Source organism: Macaca fascicularis, chromosome 18 (assembly GCF_037993035.2).
Source record: "Macaca fascicularis isolate 582-1 chromosome 18, T2T-MFA8v1.1".
Taxonomy (NCBI): Eukaryota; Metazoa; Chordata; class Mammalia; order Primates; family Cercopithecidae; genus Macaca; species Macaca fascicularis.
In genome coordinates, this window is record NC_088392.1 from 75,220,596 (window position 1) to 75,239,481 (window position 18,886).

Consider the following 18,886-nt stretch of genomic DNA (forward strand, 5'->3'; position numbering starts at 1 on the left):
TGTGTCTCTAGGTCTGCATGCATGGTATTAATTGCTAACGTCTACTGAGTGCTTCCTATAAAGCAAGCACTATTCCAAATGCTTTACATGTATTAAAGCCCCTACGGTTTACTCCTATGAGGTAGGAATTTTTTTGCTTCTAATTTTACAGATTTAGAAACTGAGATACAGGGTAACTAACTGACCCAAGTGAAGTATGGTAATGTCAACCCAAAACCCATGCTGCTGCTGTTGCTTTTTAAAAATTGTGGTAAAATATACATTCCACAATACAGCTCATGCCTCTTAGCCATCACACTGTGTTCCCTTTCTATACATCCTACTTCTTGGCCTGAAGAGCCTTTTTCCTGGTCTTCACCTGGTAAGTACTATAGTCCTCGGAGATTGGGTCATATGTTACCGTCTTAGTCTGTTTTCTGTTTCTATGAAAGAATATCAAAGACTGGATACTGTATAAAGAAAATAAGTTTGTTTAGCTCATGGTTCTAGAGGCTGGAAAGTCCAAGTGCTTGGTGCTGCATATGGCCAGGGCCTTTGTGCTGTGTCACAACATGGTGGAGGACATCACGTAGTGAGAGGGAAAGAGTGTGCCAGCTCAGGTCTCTCTTCTTCTTATGAAGCCACAGTCCCATCATGGAGGCCCACCCTGATTACCTTACCTAATCCTAATTACCTTTCAAAGGCTTTACCTCCAAATATCACCAACATATGAATTTGGAGATTAACTTGTCATCACATAAAATTTAAGGGACATATTTAAAACACAGCACTTAACATAATCTAAAGCCTTCCTTAGTACCTTTTCCTGTTTTCTTCCAATCTGGGTCTAGATTATTTCCTTTATGCTACCAGTGAACCCTGGGCCAGTTGCAGCCATAAATTTATTATTTCCAAAGGTAGTTAATGATGCTACTCCTCTGTAGCTGACCCCTACCCCTGCACTGGACTGCAGTTTCCCTGAGAGCAGAAGTCAGGGTTTATCTTTCTGATTTCAGTACCCAGCAACATGCCCTAGAAATATTTGTGGAATAGAGAGAGGGAGGCAATGTATGATTTTTTTAAATTGAAAAACAAAATAACTGACTGCTTAAAATTTTTCAGAGAAGACAATTTTTTACATTTTACAATGAGACATAGAAAATGATACACCAAAGAAACACAGAGAAATGTTAATCTAGGTCAGGTTCCACGTAGCCAGCTCCTGATATTTTCACTTTGTCAGATTTTATCTCTTGTAAAGAAAAAAAAAAATTCCCAGGAGGTGAAAGAGAAAGGAAATGCTTTTGTTTTTCAACTGTGAAACTGGAGTTTCCATGACCTCATTGTGAGGCCATCGCTCTTCTTGGAGGTATTAATAATTTGTCTCTTGTTAGAGTGCAGCTTCTAATTTAGGGCTCAGTGACTTAGGGTGATTTAGAAGGGATCAGAAGACATAATTTTAAAGACTGGAAAATGATGGCCATGAGCAATATACATGGAAATTGATATTATTGGAGTTGGAGTATAGAAAGGCAAAATTCTCTGTGCCAGTTGCGTCAACAAGAAAATATTGTCCCACTGATGAGCACATACAAACTGGTTCTCTATGGGGGTGTCCACCCCTAGAGAGAACTGCCAGCCCCAGCAATAGCAGTTGCTCCCCCCAGCAGCGTCATAGATCACAAAATAAAATAGTGCTGTCTCTTTGTAATTGTGTAAGCCATAACATTTGCTGTATAATTTTCTTTTCTGATTTGAGCTTGATTTTCTGTCCTCAAAATCTCCTAGGGTTATAAACATAATTGGTGATTGCTAAGACAAGAAGCCAATTTTTCTATTACCAGAAATAGCAAAGTACCTTCCGTTTTTGAAGCCTTGCTTACAAAACTTAAAAAAAAAAATTCCAGGCATCTGGGAAATTGAAATTCATAAAATAATGTTTAATTAGAAAGGGAAGGAAGCTACATTTGTAGAACAGAGTAATTTGATTATATTTTAACTATTAAATAGATTAATTTTCAAGGTGGTCATTCTTTGTTATATGCACTTAATTGGCATTAGATTATATTAAGAATTTAAATTTAGCTCCCTTTACAAATTGGCCAATGCCCATTCACCCTTGGTAGACTAATAAGGTTTCTACTAAGCCGTGTTTTTTATTAATCCTCATTACTACTCTCAGAGAAAAGACACAAATAGGGCCAAATGGAATTCTTTCCACTATTGAGTTCAATAAACACAATTTCTGGAGCTGTTTCAACAGAATGTGCGCATTATTATAAATTATTGGAAACTCAGACCCAAATCCAAACAATGAAGCAAAACAGACCTTTCTGCCTGTTCTGATTGCACCACTGTCATCACAAGTCAATAAACGTCTAGTGCTTCACTTTAAAATTTCTTACGAGCTTTTTCTTGGTTCTCTTTCTCCAACTTGGTCTCTCACAATCTTTTTGTGTCTACATTTGAGGTCATCTGTGTCTTTAGTGCAAACCTCATGCAGAATAACAAAGATTCCAGTTGCAGCAAAACCACAAAGTGCTAAATCCCTCAGCCTCTGCGTGAGGAAGGCCATGTCTAAGGAATACTGTGAAATGGGCTCTGTAGGCTTCTCCTGAGCTCAAAGTCAGTTCTTGCCTGGGAGTGCTGTGTGACACAGCAGGCTTTTCCTCCTCTCAGCTTAAGAGCATGGACCAGTGACAGTGAGGCCCTTTGTCCCTCTCAGCACTCCCTGACCATCCCTGGTCACAGTTCAGGAATGCAGAAGTTGGGCTTCTAAGAAATTAAGCTAGTATCGTTGCACCAAGTCATGGGTTTATGTTTTTGCTTTATATGTTCATAAGCATTTTATTTGCCTTCATTTTTGACCCACTAATTGACAATACTTTTTTTTCTTCTGTTGTTGCTATAAATACTACGTAGGGGTTTTAATGAAGTATTAATAGACCCTCAAGCTTTTCCTAATAAATCACAGGCTTTTGTATCTTACAGAAATGTTGCTTAGTTGACTGATTCTGGGTCTAAACTAGATGTAATTTGCAAAGACGGAGAGAATAAAGGGATTTGTAATATTTAGGGGCCCAGTTTGAAATGGTACCAATGGATTTATTTTGTATTTTTTTAAGGGAAGAGTCCTTGAAAGAGACTATTAAATAATGTCTACTTATTTTCAGGACAATATTGTAATTGTAGAAGCTTAAAGTAGGAAAATTAGTTTAATGAGTGCCACTGCTCTTGTCTAAAAAGAAATTTCTTCAAATTACTCATTAAATTTTTTGGAGGTATTCCTATTTTATCAAATGTGAAGTGACAATAAGAACAGATACTGTGTTTTTATGAGACCAAATTGAGATCAACTATATTTTTTCTTCTTTGCTATCTGTATGTGTGATTCACAGAATTAATACAATCTTATGATTTACTCTGTAGTATACAAGAAAGTTTCAGTTTGTTCTATAAATGCAGACCACACTTTGAAGAACATAATATATACAACCTCACATCGTGTGAGATTTGAGATTGATGTTTAAAGATTATTCTTAGTAAAGTGGGTATTTTCCAAATTAAATGAAAAGATAATATTTGGAGAAATTAGATTGAATTGGTTGAGGCATCTTATTTTTGCTGCTGTTTTTAAAGTTTGAGTTCTGATGGTCTTCCAGAGGCATAGCTACTGCATGTTCTGATTCTCTAGTAGCGTTTCATCTTCAAACATTTTACCCCTAGCATACCAATTTTTGTCTTAGTAAATATGGCCTCTGCCCGTAAGAGACAGAAGAGGTTGCTGAAATTCTTAAAGGAATCTAATTGTAAAGCTGACACACAGAACCATGGTCACTTTTTGTGACTAGGATTTGCTCAAATTCTGGTCTACACTAGCACATTTGTTCTTCAGTATTACATCAATAGCTCTAAAATATATTATACAGTCGATCTCGGCAATGATTTCATTTGTTCTTGATGTCTACTTATCTCAAATACGACCGTTTGCATGAAAGAACAAGGTAGCATGTAGGAAGAATGACTGTTTAAAACATTACTGTAGAGTGGAATATAGAATTTATTTTTGGCCACGTGACTCTGAAGCTAATTACTTTCCTTGAATCTTTAGTGATACTTATTTCTTTCTATTAAATGTGATCTTCAATCCTTACTGCGGTTTCTCCCAAAAGGTACCACAAACCCAACAACTATTACAGCAAACCCATTAATGATATGTCATTATCATCAGGAGATTAAACTGTATTTGGATAAATAGGGCCATTTAATGTTGCTAAATTGTACCAGGAGAAGGGAATCGAATACAGTTCTGTACTGGGTATCATAAGCAGGATAAATTTAACTACTAAGATTTTAAGAATCCATGCTGGCTAAGAAAGGGAGAGCATTGTCAAAATTCTCAAGTCACTGAGTAGGATAGAGTTGGCAGTTGTCTCCCTGATACTCATTCACCGATGGCCTGGAGCAGCTTTCCAAAACTAGTGACCAACTGTGCCCTCCAACATGCGTAATTTGGTGGACTGAGATAAGGGTAAAGTAATAAAACTTAATGCTTCAAGGCATATGTAAACTGTTCTTCTGCAGAGATAGGACAGGAATTTTCTCCGTTCTTTCTGCAGGTCAAGTTCCCAAGGATCTTCAGAAGTAATATTGTGAAATGAAGCCCTGGAGCTGGGAACCTGAATTTGCCAGCTAAGCTTCCCAAGTAGACTGTATGTCTGAGTGAATAAATGAATTTGATCCAAGGGTAAGGAGGTCAGGGGGTTTCTGTAAGGGGACTAAAAGAAAGTAAATTGGCTGGGAGTAGTGGGTCACGCCTGTAATCCCAACATTTTGGGAGGCCAAGACGGGTGGATCACTTGCAGTCAGGAGTTCAAGACCAGCTTGGCCAACATGGTGAAACCTCGTCTCTACCAAAAATACAAAAAAATTAGCCAGGTGTGGTGGTACACGTCTGTAATCCCAGCTACTTGGGAAACTGAGGCACGAGAATCACTTGAACCCAGGAGGCAGAGGCTGCAGTGAGCCGAGATCGTGCCATTGCACTCCTGGGTGACAGAGTGAGACTCTGTCTCAAAGGAAAAAAAAAAAGTACATTTTTGGAAGAATTTTAATATGATATGGAAAAAGCCTAGATCTCCTAAGGCAAGTGATGAGTGAAAGACAATATGGGAAAGACAATGTGAGAGAGTGAAGTTGAGTAGTGGCACCTTTCCAGAAAGTGACAATGGAATCCTTAAGGATATAAATGCCATTCGGGTCGTTGTAATAGACTAGAAGGCACTGAAGCAGGAGAGGCAGTGATTTGGCAAAAGGACTAGAGGGAAATGAAGTGTTTAAAGGCAGGAAGAGGCAGAAAAAGGAAAAACGGGGAAAAGCATTGTCAAGCTCATGATGGTAAGAACAATTGATTTTAGGATGAGGAAATGAAAGCATCAGAATTATTAAAACCATATAAAAACCAGTAATTATTTAAATTATTAAATTGACTTGTGCCAGTTGCACTGGTTGTGCCTCAGTAAGACAACTGTATATTTTATTATTCAAAATGAGACAACTGTGAGAGGGAACTTAACAATTATGCCTGGACAGCAGGTATAGCTGGGGGTTTTCTGAGCAAACCAGAACATGTGGTCATCTTATACCTGAATCTAAATATCATAAAATGTGGTATTCTATGTTTTCTAATGAGTGTCATCACTGATGAGCATTTGAGCAATTTCTTTTATATCAATAAACACCAAAAATATCAATTAAATCAATATATAGGTCTCAAATATTTTGGTTCATGTATAGAATCACAAAAGAATCAGGGCATTTTGGTTATAAGTCACTGTTATTTCACTTTCAGCCTCATCAGTATTGAAATAATCAACTCAGTTAATTTTGAAAGAAACAGATCTATAGGGAAGGGTAGGAGTCCTTGGAGCCAGACTGTTGGATTGGGATCCAGGCTCTTCTACTGACTGTGGGAACTTGGGCAGGTTATTTAGCCTCAGGGGCTCAGTTTCCTCCCTGGGGATAGTAACAGTATTAATCTCACAGATTTATTCTGAGAATTAAACACATTAATTAAAGACCTCAGAACGACAACTGCAACATAGATCTATGGAGGAACCAACTATTCTTTCATTACATTCTCAGGGTGCCCTGTTCTTTTTTTGCACAGTCCTTTGAATGATCATTCCCTGTCCTCTTTCCCTTCCCTCTCTTCCTACTCCATCTCCATTACTTTAAGGTGTTAAAAATTCCAAATTGAGTAAGGAAAATAACTCTCATAGAAATGACGTTCAGAAAATATCCTTTCTACTTTAGCTTATGTTAGAAGAATAAGATCCCACATAGAAGGGGGATCTTCCAAACCTAATAAATGTAGAGGTTGATTTCTTAATATCCAAATTATTGATCATGATGATTTAATCGAAACTGAAGGATTAATTTAAATTGAAAAAATGTTCGTTATTTGGTGTATAGTCAGAGTTTTCTAGAAGGACAGAACTAATAGGATATATGTATTTATGAAAGGGAGTTTATTAAGGAGAATTAACTCACACGATCACAAGGTGAAGTACCACAGGGAGCAAGGAAGGTGGTAGTGGCTCAGTCCGAGCCCAAAATCTCAAAAGTAGGGAAGCCGACAGTGCAGTCTTCAATCTGTGGCCAAAGGCTGAGAGCCACTGGTGTAAGTCCAAGAGTCCAAAAGTCAAAGAACTTGGAATCTAACGTTCAAGGGCAGGAAGCATCCAGCATGGGAGAAAGATGAAGACCACAAGACTCTGCAAGTCCACTGCTCCCATCTTCTTCTGCCTGCTTTATTCTAGCTGCGTGGGCAGTTGATTGGATGGTGCCCACCCATACTGAGGGTGGGTCTGCCTCTCCCAGTCCACTGACTCAAATGTTAATCTCCTTTGGCAACACCCTCACAGACACACCAGGAAAAATGCTTTGCATCCTTCAATCCAATCAAGTTGGCACTTAATATTAACCCTCACACTTGGGTCTTGACAATAAAAAGCATTACTTAGAAAATCAAGAAAATATTCTTTCTAACCCTTTGCAAAGAATATGACCTGCTTAATAGTTATCACAAATGGCAAATAGCAGTATTTTTTGGAAACAAGGAAACTGCTTAGTGGAATAAGCCATTATTTCACATGGTGAAGTTTGGAAAACAGGAGAAAACCCTGTTAGACATTTGTAGAGATATGTAGGAAAATAGGGGATAGGGCAATGTGTAAAGCAAGAAGGGAAATAAATGAAATAAAGCAAAAGAATTAAAATGTCTCTAGAAAGATGGGTCAGAGGCAGAGATAAATGAGAACAGAAGCTTGACCAGCTTTACATATTGAGAGGAATGTATCTGAAGTAGGAATTCTAGGAACATACCAATGATTCATACAAAACCAGGATTTTACAGTCATTATGATGTTACTTTTTTAGAGAAATAAAATCCATACAGATTTGGTAAAAGGAGCATTCGAAGTTGTGATCAATGTTCTAGCTTACCTATCCTATTGAATTAAGAATCAAGCAGTGACAAGTGTATATATGTTTCCAAAATTTTGTGATCTCTTTCTCCCTATGTCCTCCTCTCCATCATTGCAAAGTTAATGGGACCTGTGACATCAAAGACAAGAAACAGACCAAGTATCCAATGTTTTCAGCAACTTTGGTAAATTCTTTAAAAACCTGGTGGAGTCAAAGGTCTTTCCAGCATCCAGTAGAATAAAGCATTGAACACAGAGTTAGCTGTTCAAGGCACACAAGCAGGAGTATGGATCAAGCTCACACAGCACTGTCCCGGAAGATAAATGAGCTCTGCCCTTAGATTATCTGCCCAGTCAAAAGACTTAGTAGCATGGTTTCCCTGAGACTGGGCCTCAGCATTCCTAAACCGAGCTATAAATTTTTGACTCTGAGGGCCATTTTCCAAGTACCACTAAGTTCTTTTTTGTGCTGTATTAAATAGCTATTTCCCAAGTTTATTGGCGAAGGGTTTGAGAAACAAACTGATGCCTGAGGAATTCTTCTTTTGACCTGTGTTACTGCATGGAGTTGTAGGTTTGCTAGCAATATTATTTCAGATAATCCGAGTGAGACATTCCTGTTGCGAACATACTATAATAAAACCGTCAGATGAGCAATGGGTGAGGGGCTGGGGAACTTGTTAAAAGCCATAAAGCATAACTAAGATTGTCCTTTTTTGCTTTGGTTTAAGGTGTAGCTTCTGCTCTGGAGTCTGGTGCTTGCTTATCTTTTTTTTTGAAACAATGTCTCACTCCATCGCCCAGGCTGGAGTATGGTGGCATGATCACTGCAACCTCTGCCTCCCAAGTTCAAATGATTCTCCAGCCTCAGCCTCCCGAGTAGCTGGGATTACAAGCACACGCCACTATGCCCGGCTAATTTTTGTAATTTTAGTAGAGATGGGGTTGCTCCATGTTAGCCAGGCTGGTCTCGAACTCCTGACCTTAGATGATCCGCCCACCTCGGCCTTCCAAAGTGCTGGGATTACAGGCGTGAGCCACTTCGCCCAGCCACTTGCTTGTCTTTTAACATTGTACCAGAAAACCAGAAGGGAAAGGGTGAGAAATACAAATTGTCCAGTTTTCCTCCTAGCTGCTTGGTCTAGTTAAACATTTGTAGGTACCAGACCTGAAAATAAGATTTTATGGTATTTATGATTTTTTTCTCTATCTAGTCACTTATTATCTCAGATAAATGAGAATCGTGGTCTTCAATTAGAGAAGATCAAAGGCAAATCAGGAAATAGTGATTTATTTATTATAAGAGTCAGGTAATGACATAGTACTGCTTTAGATTTGTTCTGAAATAATATGGAACTTGTTGCTCTATTAGATAGATTTTTATTAATGAGCTTTAAAAATCATACTTAATACACATATGACACAGTAAAATTAAGTTTGAATAAAATCGTTGGTTAAAATCAATTTAAATTTAGTACTTAGTATGTATGGAGTAGGCTTTTCTTTTTAGATACTTACTGTGGTTTGTTATCGGCATTATTTCACCGATGATACCTTACATATAATTTGAAAGGAGGCAAATTCAGATATACTGGCAGCTGGAGATTTAGTTCTTAATCTCAAATCCTTTTAGGCGCAGTTACTCAAATTTCAGAATGTTTTATTAAAGAGTTGGTAGGAAAATTTGGAAAAAAGCTAGGCTTTTCAAAAAGTAAAGTTTAATCAAAAAAGGCAAGCCTAGAAATGAATAAGGAAATTCTGCTTTTCACTTAGAACATTCTATTAATGATCCATAAAAGCGTATGTTTAGATATAGTTTTTATTATTTCATATCTTTTCTGTAGTATATAAAGTTACAGGGACTTGCCTTCATTTTGGTGGTTCTCTAATTTGTTTTTAAATGCTACTAGTTTTAGTCAGAGTTATGCTGCATAAAATATGGTTGGTTCGTTTTAAAATGTATATTCAGAGCTTGAGCCCTGCACCTAATAGGTTTAAGAATTCAAAATACGCTGGATATGCTTATGGAACATCAGTATTAAATGAGTGAAGAAATTGAAATCTACAATGTTATCTATATGGAAATTACAATAGCAGAAACAAAAAGTAAATAGTAGCTAAAATTGGAGCACTTTCAGATTCCTATCTTATCTTGAAAAACTATGAAAGAATAACAGAGAAACGAGGCTCTTACACCCAGCAGCAAAGTTCCCCTGCTAAAGAATAACCTGACTTTAAATTTCACCCCCACGTCACCGCTTCCCACTGGGTTGAAAAACTGTGGTCACAGGTGATTGATTCCTTTTTCAGAAGGCAGTTCATTGAGATCGGTATCAGAACCTTGTTTGATTCAACAAGAAGGCTATGCTAATTGTTGGGCTATTTTCTCAGCGAGGGGCATCAAACTGTAATCAGGAATTTTAGAGGAAACTTGTGATCAAAACATTTGCATCAGGAGTTCAAACAAAGAATTCAATGTGCTAAAATAATGAAGTGAATCTTCTCTGTCATGGAATTGTATCCTAACTATACCTGCCTATGTAAGTTCAAACACACACGCACAAGCTACATGTTTTGGAGAATTGCAGTGAACAGATAGTTTTTTTTCCGCGTTAGAAACATTGGGCCACTTTGAAAGTTTGGTGACAGTAAATTTGCAAATAAGATTATTTTCATTTTCCAAGTTAAAAAATTGTAAGTTTCTGATGCTGTGATTGAAAGCAAAAGAAGTATAATTTGTAAGAGAACTCTCGAAGTCAAGATCCTCTTATCCTAAAAACAAGACTACAGTCCCCAGCACACCAAGAAATTCTTAGGTCCAGATAAGAAACAAACTCAGAATTCAGCAAGTACATTGTAAAAGTATACAGTATAGTATAATGAACATACAGTAAAATAATGAAATTTAAATGCATGGCTTCTGTGAAATTATTTTTAAAGAATTTTTAAACTAGCAGAAAAGTTTATTTTTACTGACGGTTCTGTTGTTTTTACAACACATTCAAAACACTTTCTACAGAAGCTTTTAGTTCCTTAGCAAGATAAAAGATTTCTCACTAAGAAAATGGATTGCTTTGATAAAGCAATAATTAGCATCGATGTCAAATTTATTATTATCCAAATTATTATCTCAATTTAGCTATTGCAATAGAGCTTTCCCTTTAAAACCTCCATCACCGTTACTATTACTTTACATTCTGATCTTTAATTCATAGGAAGGGATTTGTTACAGTTAGTCTGGGTCAGTGACTCAATCTCTTCAAGAGGACGAAACACCAAAATAGGCCTTGTACTTTCCTGGATTCTTTTCATGTTACTGATTTTACCTGGGCGTAATTCAGAATACAAATGTAGAAGTTGTGTGTATCCATATCAGGGGTCCTTAGAATATGGGAAGATGAGATTGTGGGATTATACTTAGGTCTCTGTATACAACAACCTTTTTTATTTTTCCAAGTTAAATTCAGTCTTTAAAATGCATGTAAACATACACAAAACAGCATATATATTATACAATTCCCTTTATATAGTATACAAAATAAGCAACACTAATTGGGAGTATCAGAAGTAAGGTTAGTAGCATCCTAGAGATGGGGTGGGGGTGAGGGCAGGGGCGGGTAGTGAGTGCAAGAGACATGAGGCGAGCTCCTGAGTTACTCTTCTTTTCCTGATTTCAGTGACATTTCATAGGTGTATTCTGTCTGTGAAAACTCATCTGGCGATCCACTTATGGTTCTGTTTTCTCATGTATATTACATTAAAATGTTTTTAAAGGCATGTGCATTAGTAAACATGGAATTTTGGTTCCTCAGCTTGGGTCTTGGATATTCACCCAAATACAAGTTGGAGAGGCTGCTTATATGCACACATATCTCACAGATCTTGGAGTCTAGTCCACAGTGTTAAGTGAAGGAAACAGTATTGATGGAGGCAGACATTGCCACTGCTTAACCCACAGCATGCATCTGGGCTCCTAGGCCCTAGGCTTGGACCATCAGCCGCCCAGCCGTATTATAATCTGTTAGCAGGTGTGGATGAGGACCAAGGATCAGATTCAGGAAGGGCCAGTGGTCAGTGAGGAAATGGGGAAGTAAAGCCAACAAGCCAAGCATTGTTAATGATTGAATGACCTCCAGATATGTACCTTCAGCCCAGCCTCCTTCCTGAGTAGTGGTTTTCAACTTGGGCTCTGCAATTAGGAAGACTCAATTCCTCTTTTAGCTTGGCCATTTTGTAGCTGTGAGCCTTTGGCCAAGTTATGTTATCTCATTAAGGCTGAGCTTCCTTATTTGTAAGAAGATGTATGATAATACAGAGTTGTTGGCACACTCTGTGGTTATATGGGAAAGGTTTAAGAAGGGTAGATAGCAAGGGTAGTTTCCATCAATAACCAGTGGTCTACAGGCAGTTCCACAGGTTTCTTAATTTCAAGAGGTCCAGTTTTTACTTTGTCATCTCTGCTCACCATTATCTACCCATTTGCTGGTAGCATAGGAAATATTCTCCTTTTCTCCTTCCCTCTACCAGTCACCCCATTGATTAGCTTTCCAGTGTGTGTCAGTTTCTTTCATCTGCATGGAGTGACTCAAGCTCTCAGCCTTTCTGGCTTGTCCTACTTCAGATGCCTCCCAGGTGCACATCCTGCTCCAAAAGTTTCTTATAATGCAGACAGTGATTTTTCTAAAATACAAGTTCAACCATGCCACACACACACACGCTGCTTGAAATTCTATAATGGTTTTCATTGTCCTTAGGGTAACCTGAACTGCTTAATATTTTATACCACCTTATAAGGCCTTACATGGTCTGATTTGCCGCCACTTCCCTCTCTAGCTTCAAATTTTGCTGTTTCTCTTTTTCAGTCTGTACTGCAAAAGGATGTAATTTCATTCAATTTCCCCTTCAACCTGCTACACATCCTCTTTCAATTCACGCATGATACTCCTTCTGTTAGAAATAGTCTGCTGTGTCTCCCCCATTGTTATGAAATGAACTGTGTTCCCCCAGAATTTATATGTTGAGGTCTAATCCCCTGAATCTCAGAATGTGACTATATTTAGAGATAGGGCCTTTAAATAGTTAGTTAAGTGAAAATAGAGCCTAATCTAGTATCCTGTACTGGTGTCCTTACATGAAGAGAAGATTAGGACAGAGGGAAGACCAGGTGAAAATGTGGGGGGAAGACAGCCATCTATGAGCCAAGGAGAGAAGCCTCAGGAGAAACCAACGCTGTCAGTACCTTGATCTTAGACTTTTAATTTCCAGAACTGTGAGAAAAAAAAAAAATCTTAAGCCGTCTAGTCTGTGACATTTTGTTATGGCAGCTCGAGCAGAGTAATATTCCCACAATGAATTCACTTCCCTGCTTCGGGACTGAGCGTAGAAATAATGTTTTCTAGGGTACTCTCTGGATCAGGCCAGGTGCCCTCTGATTGGCATAACACCACCAAAACTATATTGACCATTCACCATGCCTTGTATCATCCCATTTAATTTTCACAATAACTTTATGAGAGGGATGGTTTTTTGTTTGTTTGTTCGTTTGTTTGTTTTGAGATGGAGTCTTGCACTGTCTCCCAAGCCAGAGTGCAGTGGCGCGATCTCAGCTCGCTGCAACCTTTGCCTCAAGCCATTCTCCTGCCTCAGCCTCCCAAGCAGCTGGGACTACAGGCATGTACCACCATGCCTGCCTCATTTTTGTATTTTTAATAAAGATGGGGTTTCACATGTTGGCCAGGCTGATCTCGAACTCCTGACCTCAAGTGATTTGCCTGCCTCGGCTTCCCAAAGCGCTTGAATTACAAGCATGAGCCACCACTCCTGGCCACAAGAGATGATTTTATCATCCTAAATTCACCAAGTAGAAAACTGGAGAAAAGAGGAGTTGCTAGACATGTACAGATGATCCAATCTCTTTCCTCAGTTCTTATTTGTCAAGGAAGAATATTCCTGCACACCTTTTAGAGTCTGACTTCCAGACTAGCCTTATTACTGTGTCATAGCAGTCATCCTACTTTACTGCAGACACTTGTTTAATTTTCTTCTCTGCTAGTCTCAAAGCTCCAGGAGCACAAAGCCTATGTCTGGATGTTTTTTCTCTGACCCGTATCAGCCAGTGTCCAGCACAATGTGTGTCCCACAAATATGTGCTGGGTGCTCCCAGCTCCAGTGCTGAGACAAGTGAGCTGCCAGTAGTCTCGCCTGGTCCATGGATGGGGAAGGAGAACAGCAGTGCTCTTTAGGTGGGGAGGATACAGGAGCTGAAGTGCAGAGGAGAGGGCATAGGTGAGCACAGCGCTCTGAGCTTCTCCCTCTTCTCGCTCCACAGTTTTTGCAGTTCTCTTTATTTGGTTCTGTTTATTTGGTTTAGAAAAAGAAAGTATGAAAGCAGAGAAATAATTATCAAGAATATGCTATATCCAATCTTTATTCGTCCAATCTAGTTGGCTGTTTTTTCCATCAAACTATAGAAAAAACAGCTTTCTTTAGAAATTAGGAATACGGATGATAAAATCTGATTCCACACACTTTAAGTTGTCCATGGAAGGAGTCCTTGTAGACATGAAAGAATGAGGTAGTCATTTCAGTGAAATGAAGGGCAAATAGCTCAATTACTGAATTGCTTGATATTAGAAAAAAGAACATGAATTGGTACCTTTTCTAGAATTTCACAGGCACTTCCTACAATCCAGGGTCCACGAATATTAGTGTAAGCCCACGTCCAAAGAGATCAAAGGAAATATTAGCGTATCAACACTGTTTTCACTCCCTACGTTAGTCATTTTAGTAGCTGTCTTGATGATCAGATTGAAAAACCATAGTGTATGTAGAGTTTGGCATTATCGAGGTTTCAGGCATCCTCTAGGGGTCTTGGAGCATATCCCCTGAGGAAAAGGAGGGACCACCCTATATCTTAAGAGAGGCTTAAAGTGTTGTTAGACACTTCTCCAGAGGAAGATGGCTCCTCCCTAGAATCAGGGAAAGCATCAGCCAGAGACTAAGTTGGACCTGACATTATTGTAGTAACCCCTCTTCAGGAGCTGAAAGCCTGCCACCAGGCTCCCTGAGGCAGCCGGCAGTTCTCTGACTGGATCTGACCTATATGTTAGACCAGTGAAGGAGCTAAGAGAGATTTCATGTTTAAGCCTGCTTTAGAATTCAAATCAAATAAAACTCTTGTAAGGTTATTCTGCATCTTATCCCTATAATGGAGCAATTCAAGCCTGAAAACAATGACTGGACTTTCTGCATGTTAAACTCTGACCTGGGTGCTAAAAAATGCTAATGTTAGAAATTGCGGACAGTTGCGGTCTGACCATTTTATTGCATTACTTTACATTACTTAAACATAAAGTCCTGTGCTATTGAGTTTAAACCAAATGACCAATACAATTGAGGCATTTATCTCCAACGGAGGACTTAAAATGGAAAAAAAAAAAAAAAAAAAAAGACTCAACAATAATTATTGCTACAGGCTTTAGCAGTCAGACAGATGTTATCAGGTAATACTAGATTTGATTTGCTAATGTTTTGCTGAGGATTTCTGTGTCTATGTTTGTAAACGATGTGGGTCCGTAGGTTTTTGTTTTGGTAATGTCTTTGTACAGATGGTTTTGGTATCATTATAATCCTGGCTTCTTACAATGAGTTGAGAAGAGTTCCTTTTACCTGTTTTTTGTGCAAGTTTGGTTTCTTCCTTAATGTTTAGTAGCCTATTAGTGAAGCTATCTGGGCTTGGAGTTATCTTTGCGGGAAGGTTTTAAATTATGAATTCAATTTCTTTAATAAATATGGGTTGATCTCATTTCTTCTGTCAGTTCTAATAAATTATCTTTTAAGGCATTTGTCCATTTCATATAAGCTGTTGAATTTCTTGTCATAGAATTCTTCAAAATATGCCCTTATTTTCTGTTTGTAATCTGTAGGATTTTTAGGTACAATCTTCTTTTTTTCCTTTCCAACACTACTTATTTTTGGATCCAGCTGAGCTATAAATTTATTAATTTTACATATCTTTTCCAAATCCTGCTTCTTAAAAATTTTTTCTATTGTTTGCCAGCTTACTGCTTACTGTTTCATCGATTTTTGCTCTTCATTATTTCTTTGCTTCTATTTACTTTTGACTTAATTTAATGCTCTTCTTTTAATAGCTTCCCTAAAGTGGAAGCTTAGATAATTGATTTTGTATCTCCCTTCTATTTTAATATAAACATTTATTACTATAAAATTCCCTCTGAGGATTGCTTTAGCTGCATCCCATATATATTGGTTTGTTGGAGTTTTCTTACTATTGAGTTCAAAATATTTTCTAATTTCTTTTGGGATTTCTTCCTTGACTTTTCTGGATATTTGAAAGTGTGTTGCTTAATTTCCAATCTTTGGGGATTTTCTAGGTATTAAAAAATCAATTTCTAATTTAATTCCATTGTGGTCAAAGAACATACTTTGCATGAATTAAGTCCTTTAAAATTTCTTGAGACTTGTTTTATGGCTTGTCATATGATTTATCTTGGGAATGTTCCCTGGGAACCTAAAAAAGAATGTGTAGTCCACTCTTTGGGATGAAAGTAGTCTATGAAGATCCATTAAGTGAATTTGGCTGATGCTATTGTTTGTTTTCTTTATTTTTCCTGATTTTCTGTCTACTTGTCCTATCCCTTACTGAGAGAAGAGTGTTGAAATCTCCAACTGTAATTGTGCATATGTCTCTCCTTTCAGTTCTGAAGGGTTTTTATTTCAAATACTTTGAAGCACTGTGTTTCAGGACATACCCATTTAGGATTGTTAGGTTTTCTTGATGAATTCAATCATTTATCATAAATAAATATCCCTCTTTGTCGTTAGTCCTAGTTCTTTTTCTGAAGTTGTAACAACCATAGAGTTGTGCTGCTAAGACCTCCTTTCCAAAAGAGTGGAATCCTTAGCCCACAGACTCAGTTGCCACACCTCAGGACCTGCCAGTCTTCCTGTAGTGGCTCTGCTCTCCCCAGGATGCCACTGGCCCATGACTGAGCACAGCATGGTACTAGACCGGGCCGATACAGCCCCAATGCCAGCTCCGCTGGTGGGCAGTTTCAGCTGGGGGATCTCTGTAGGCCTGGCTGAGACTTTTGGGGACCTACACCGCAGTCCCAGACTCTTCTTACTCAAGTCTTTTTCCCATTCTCTGATCATGGTTTTCAGATCTGCAGTCATGTTTGAAGGCTTTTCTGTACCCAGTGTGACTCCCACTTACCTTAATCTTTCATGGCTGTTTCCCCGCAGTACATTTCCTGAGCCTCTGATTCAGTATTGATAACTGCTTCATGCAGGACCCAAGCTGCTGCACAGATCTGCCTGTCTGAGTGATGTGGCCAACCCAGCTTTCTTATGATTCGCGTTTGCATGGCATATCTTGGTCTGTCCTTTACTTTTCCTGTGCCTATGTCTTTATGAAGTGTGAAGACAGCATATATGCTTGGGTTTACTTGAGTTTTGCTTTTTTTTTTTTTTTTGTATTTTATTTTATCTCTACTCTTTTAGCTCTCTGTTCATTATTTTTCATGATTGCTGCAGAGTTTACAACGTGACACTTTATCTTATCACATTCCACCTTTGAATAATGCTATCATTTCGTGTATAAGAATCTTATGATTTTTGCTTTCATTTTTTCTTCCTCCCCTTTTTGCTGCTATCATATATTTTATTTATTACATATGTCATAAGCCTTAAAATACATTATTATTTTTGTTTCATACAGTCAATTTTATTTTAAAGAAATCAAAATAAGAAAATAATTTCTTTTATATGTACCCAAATGTTTACAATTCCCCATATTTTTATTCTCTTGTAGAGGTCCAAGTTTCCATCTGGTAATATTTTCTTTCTGCTTGAAAAATTTTACATTCTAGTATTTTTTTTCTAGTGCAGATTGGCTGGCTCTGTGCTTTTGTTTGTCTAAAAAAGTATTTATCTAGTCTTCTTTTATGAAGGATAACTTCACTGGATATGGAATTTTAGGTTGATCATTTTTTTCTTTTAACACTTTAAAGATGTTGCTCTACTGCTTTTAGCTTGTGTTGTTCCTGACAAGAAGTTTGCAGTTATTCTTACCTTTGTTCTTCTGTATGTAATATGTCTGTTTTTTCCTACTCTGCTGCTGTCAATATTTTCTCTTTATCCTGTTTTTCAGCAATTACATCATTATATGCCTGTCTGGTTTTGTGTTATCTTTCTTCGTGTTCACTGAGTTTCTTGAACTTGTGATCTATAGTTTTCAACAAACTGGGAAAATTTTCAGCCATTATTTCTTTAAATCAGTTCCCCCTCCCAATCCCCATCCTAGCACTCCAGTACCACGTATGTTGGACTACTCCATGTCATCCCACAGGTCACTCAGACTGTATTCAATTTTTCCAAACACTTGTTCCCCGTGTGTTTCAGTTTGAGTATTTTCCATATTTTGTCTCCAAATTTATTGGTCTCTTGTTCTGCAGTGGATTAATGTGCTGATAATTCTATCTAGTATATTTTTCATTTCAGATATTTTGTTCATTTCCAGAAAGTTTTATTTTCTTATCTCCCATTTCTCTCCTCTTATTTTTCTTTTTAAGTCCTTAAATAGTTGAGCATATTTATGATTTCTCTTTTTATGTCCTTGTGTGCTAATTCCACTACTCTCGACTCTGTCATTTCTGAGTCTGTTTTTGTGCCTCATTTTCTTGCTTCTTTGCACGTATGTAGTTTTTCAGTGAATGCTGGACTTGTTATTTTGTTGTTGTTCAATGCAAAGTTTTATTGCCTTTCTTTTAAAGTTTTGTTAAGGGAGGTCTAGAGTAGACTTTCCTTAGGCTGATTTAGTTTCACTAAAGTGAGAGACTTCTGGGGTTTTCACTAAAACCCCAGGTTCTCAACAAAGACTTTCTATTCTGATTGGTCCAAGGTCAAATGCCTCCCAGCCGTTTAGGAGCTCTGGGAATTGCTTAACTTATAGAAGATCTTTTTTTGGGGGGGTCAGGGGCTGCTCTCTGAAGTTGACCCTGCATATGAGTGACTTAATATTTAGCAACAAACTCAAGGAAACCCATATGGATTAACTGAGCTCTTTGTCTCTATAACTTCTTCCTGTCAGATACTTTTTCTACCAAATTCCATCTGCCTTAGCCTCCCTGAACTCTGTTCTATGTCCCCTTAACTCAGTGATACCCCAGTGTTCTTGGCTTCCCCTTGCTGTACAGCTCGTCTGAGCCGTTCATCCAGCTGGAAAGCTAGGATGCCTGTAGGACTCACTCACCATTCCCCTTCTCTCAGGCATCACATCTTCTGTTGTGCTTCCTCTCATCCGATGTCTATAAACAGTTTTTTTATGTAGTTTATGTAGTTATCTAGTTATTTATGGTGGCAAGGCTAATCTAATATCAGTCAATCCATTATGGCCAGAA

At 38.0% G+C, this 18,886-nt stretch overlaps 1 protein-coding gene across 7 annotated transcripts in view; it reads left to right on the forward strand.

Moving 5' to 3' along the window:
• ARHGAP28 (Rho GTPase activating protein 28) overlaps nucleotides 1–18,886 on the forward strand; it is a 197,430-nt gene that overhangs the window by 20,301 nt on the left and 158,243 nt on the right. The window contains exon 2 of one of the 7 annotated variants that reach the window (XM_045378235.3): nucleotides 4,599–4,726. The exons of 5 other annotated variants lie outside the window; for them this stretch is intronic. In XM_045378235.3, coding sequence (XP_045234170.2) covers nucleotides 4,710–4,726 — 17 coding nt within the window. In that variant the 5' untranslated portion in view covers nucleotides 4,599–4,709. Of the gene's footprint in view, nucleotides 1–4,598; nucleotides 4,727–18,886 lie in introns of those variants that run through there. One more of the 7 variants, XM_074022856.1, reaches the window with a different exon arrangement.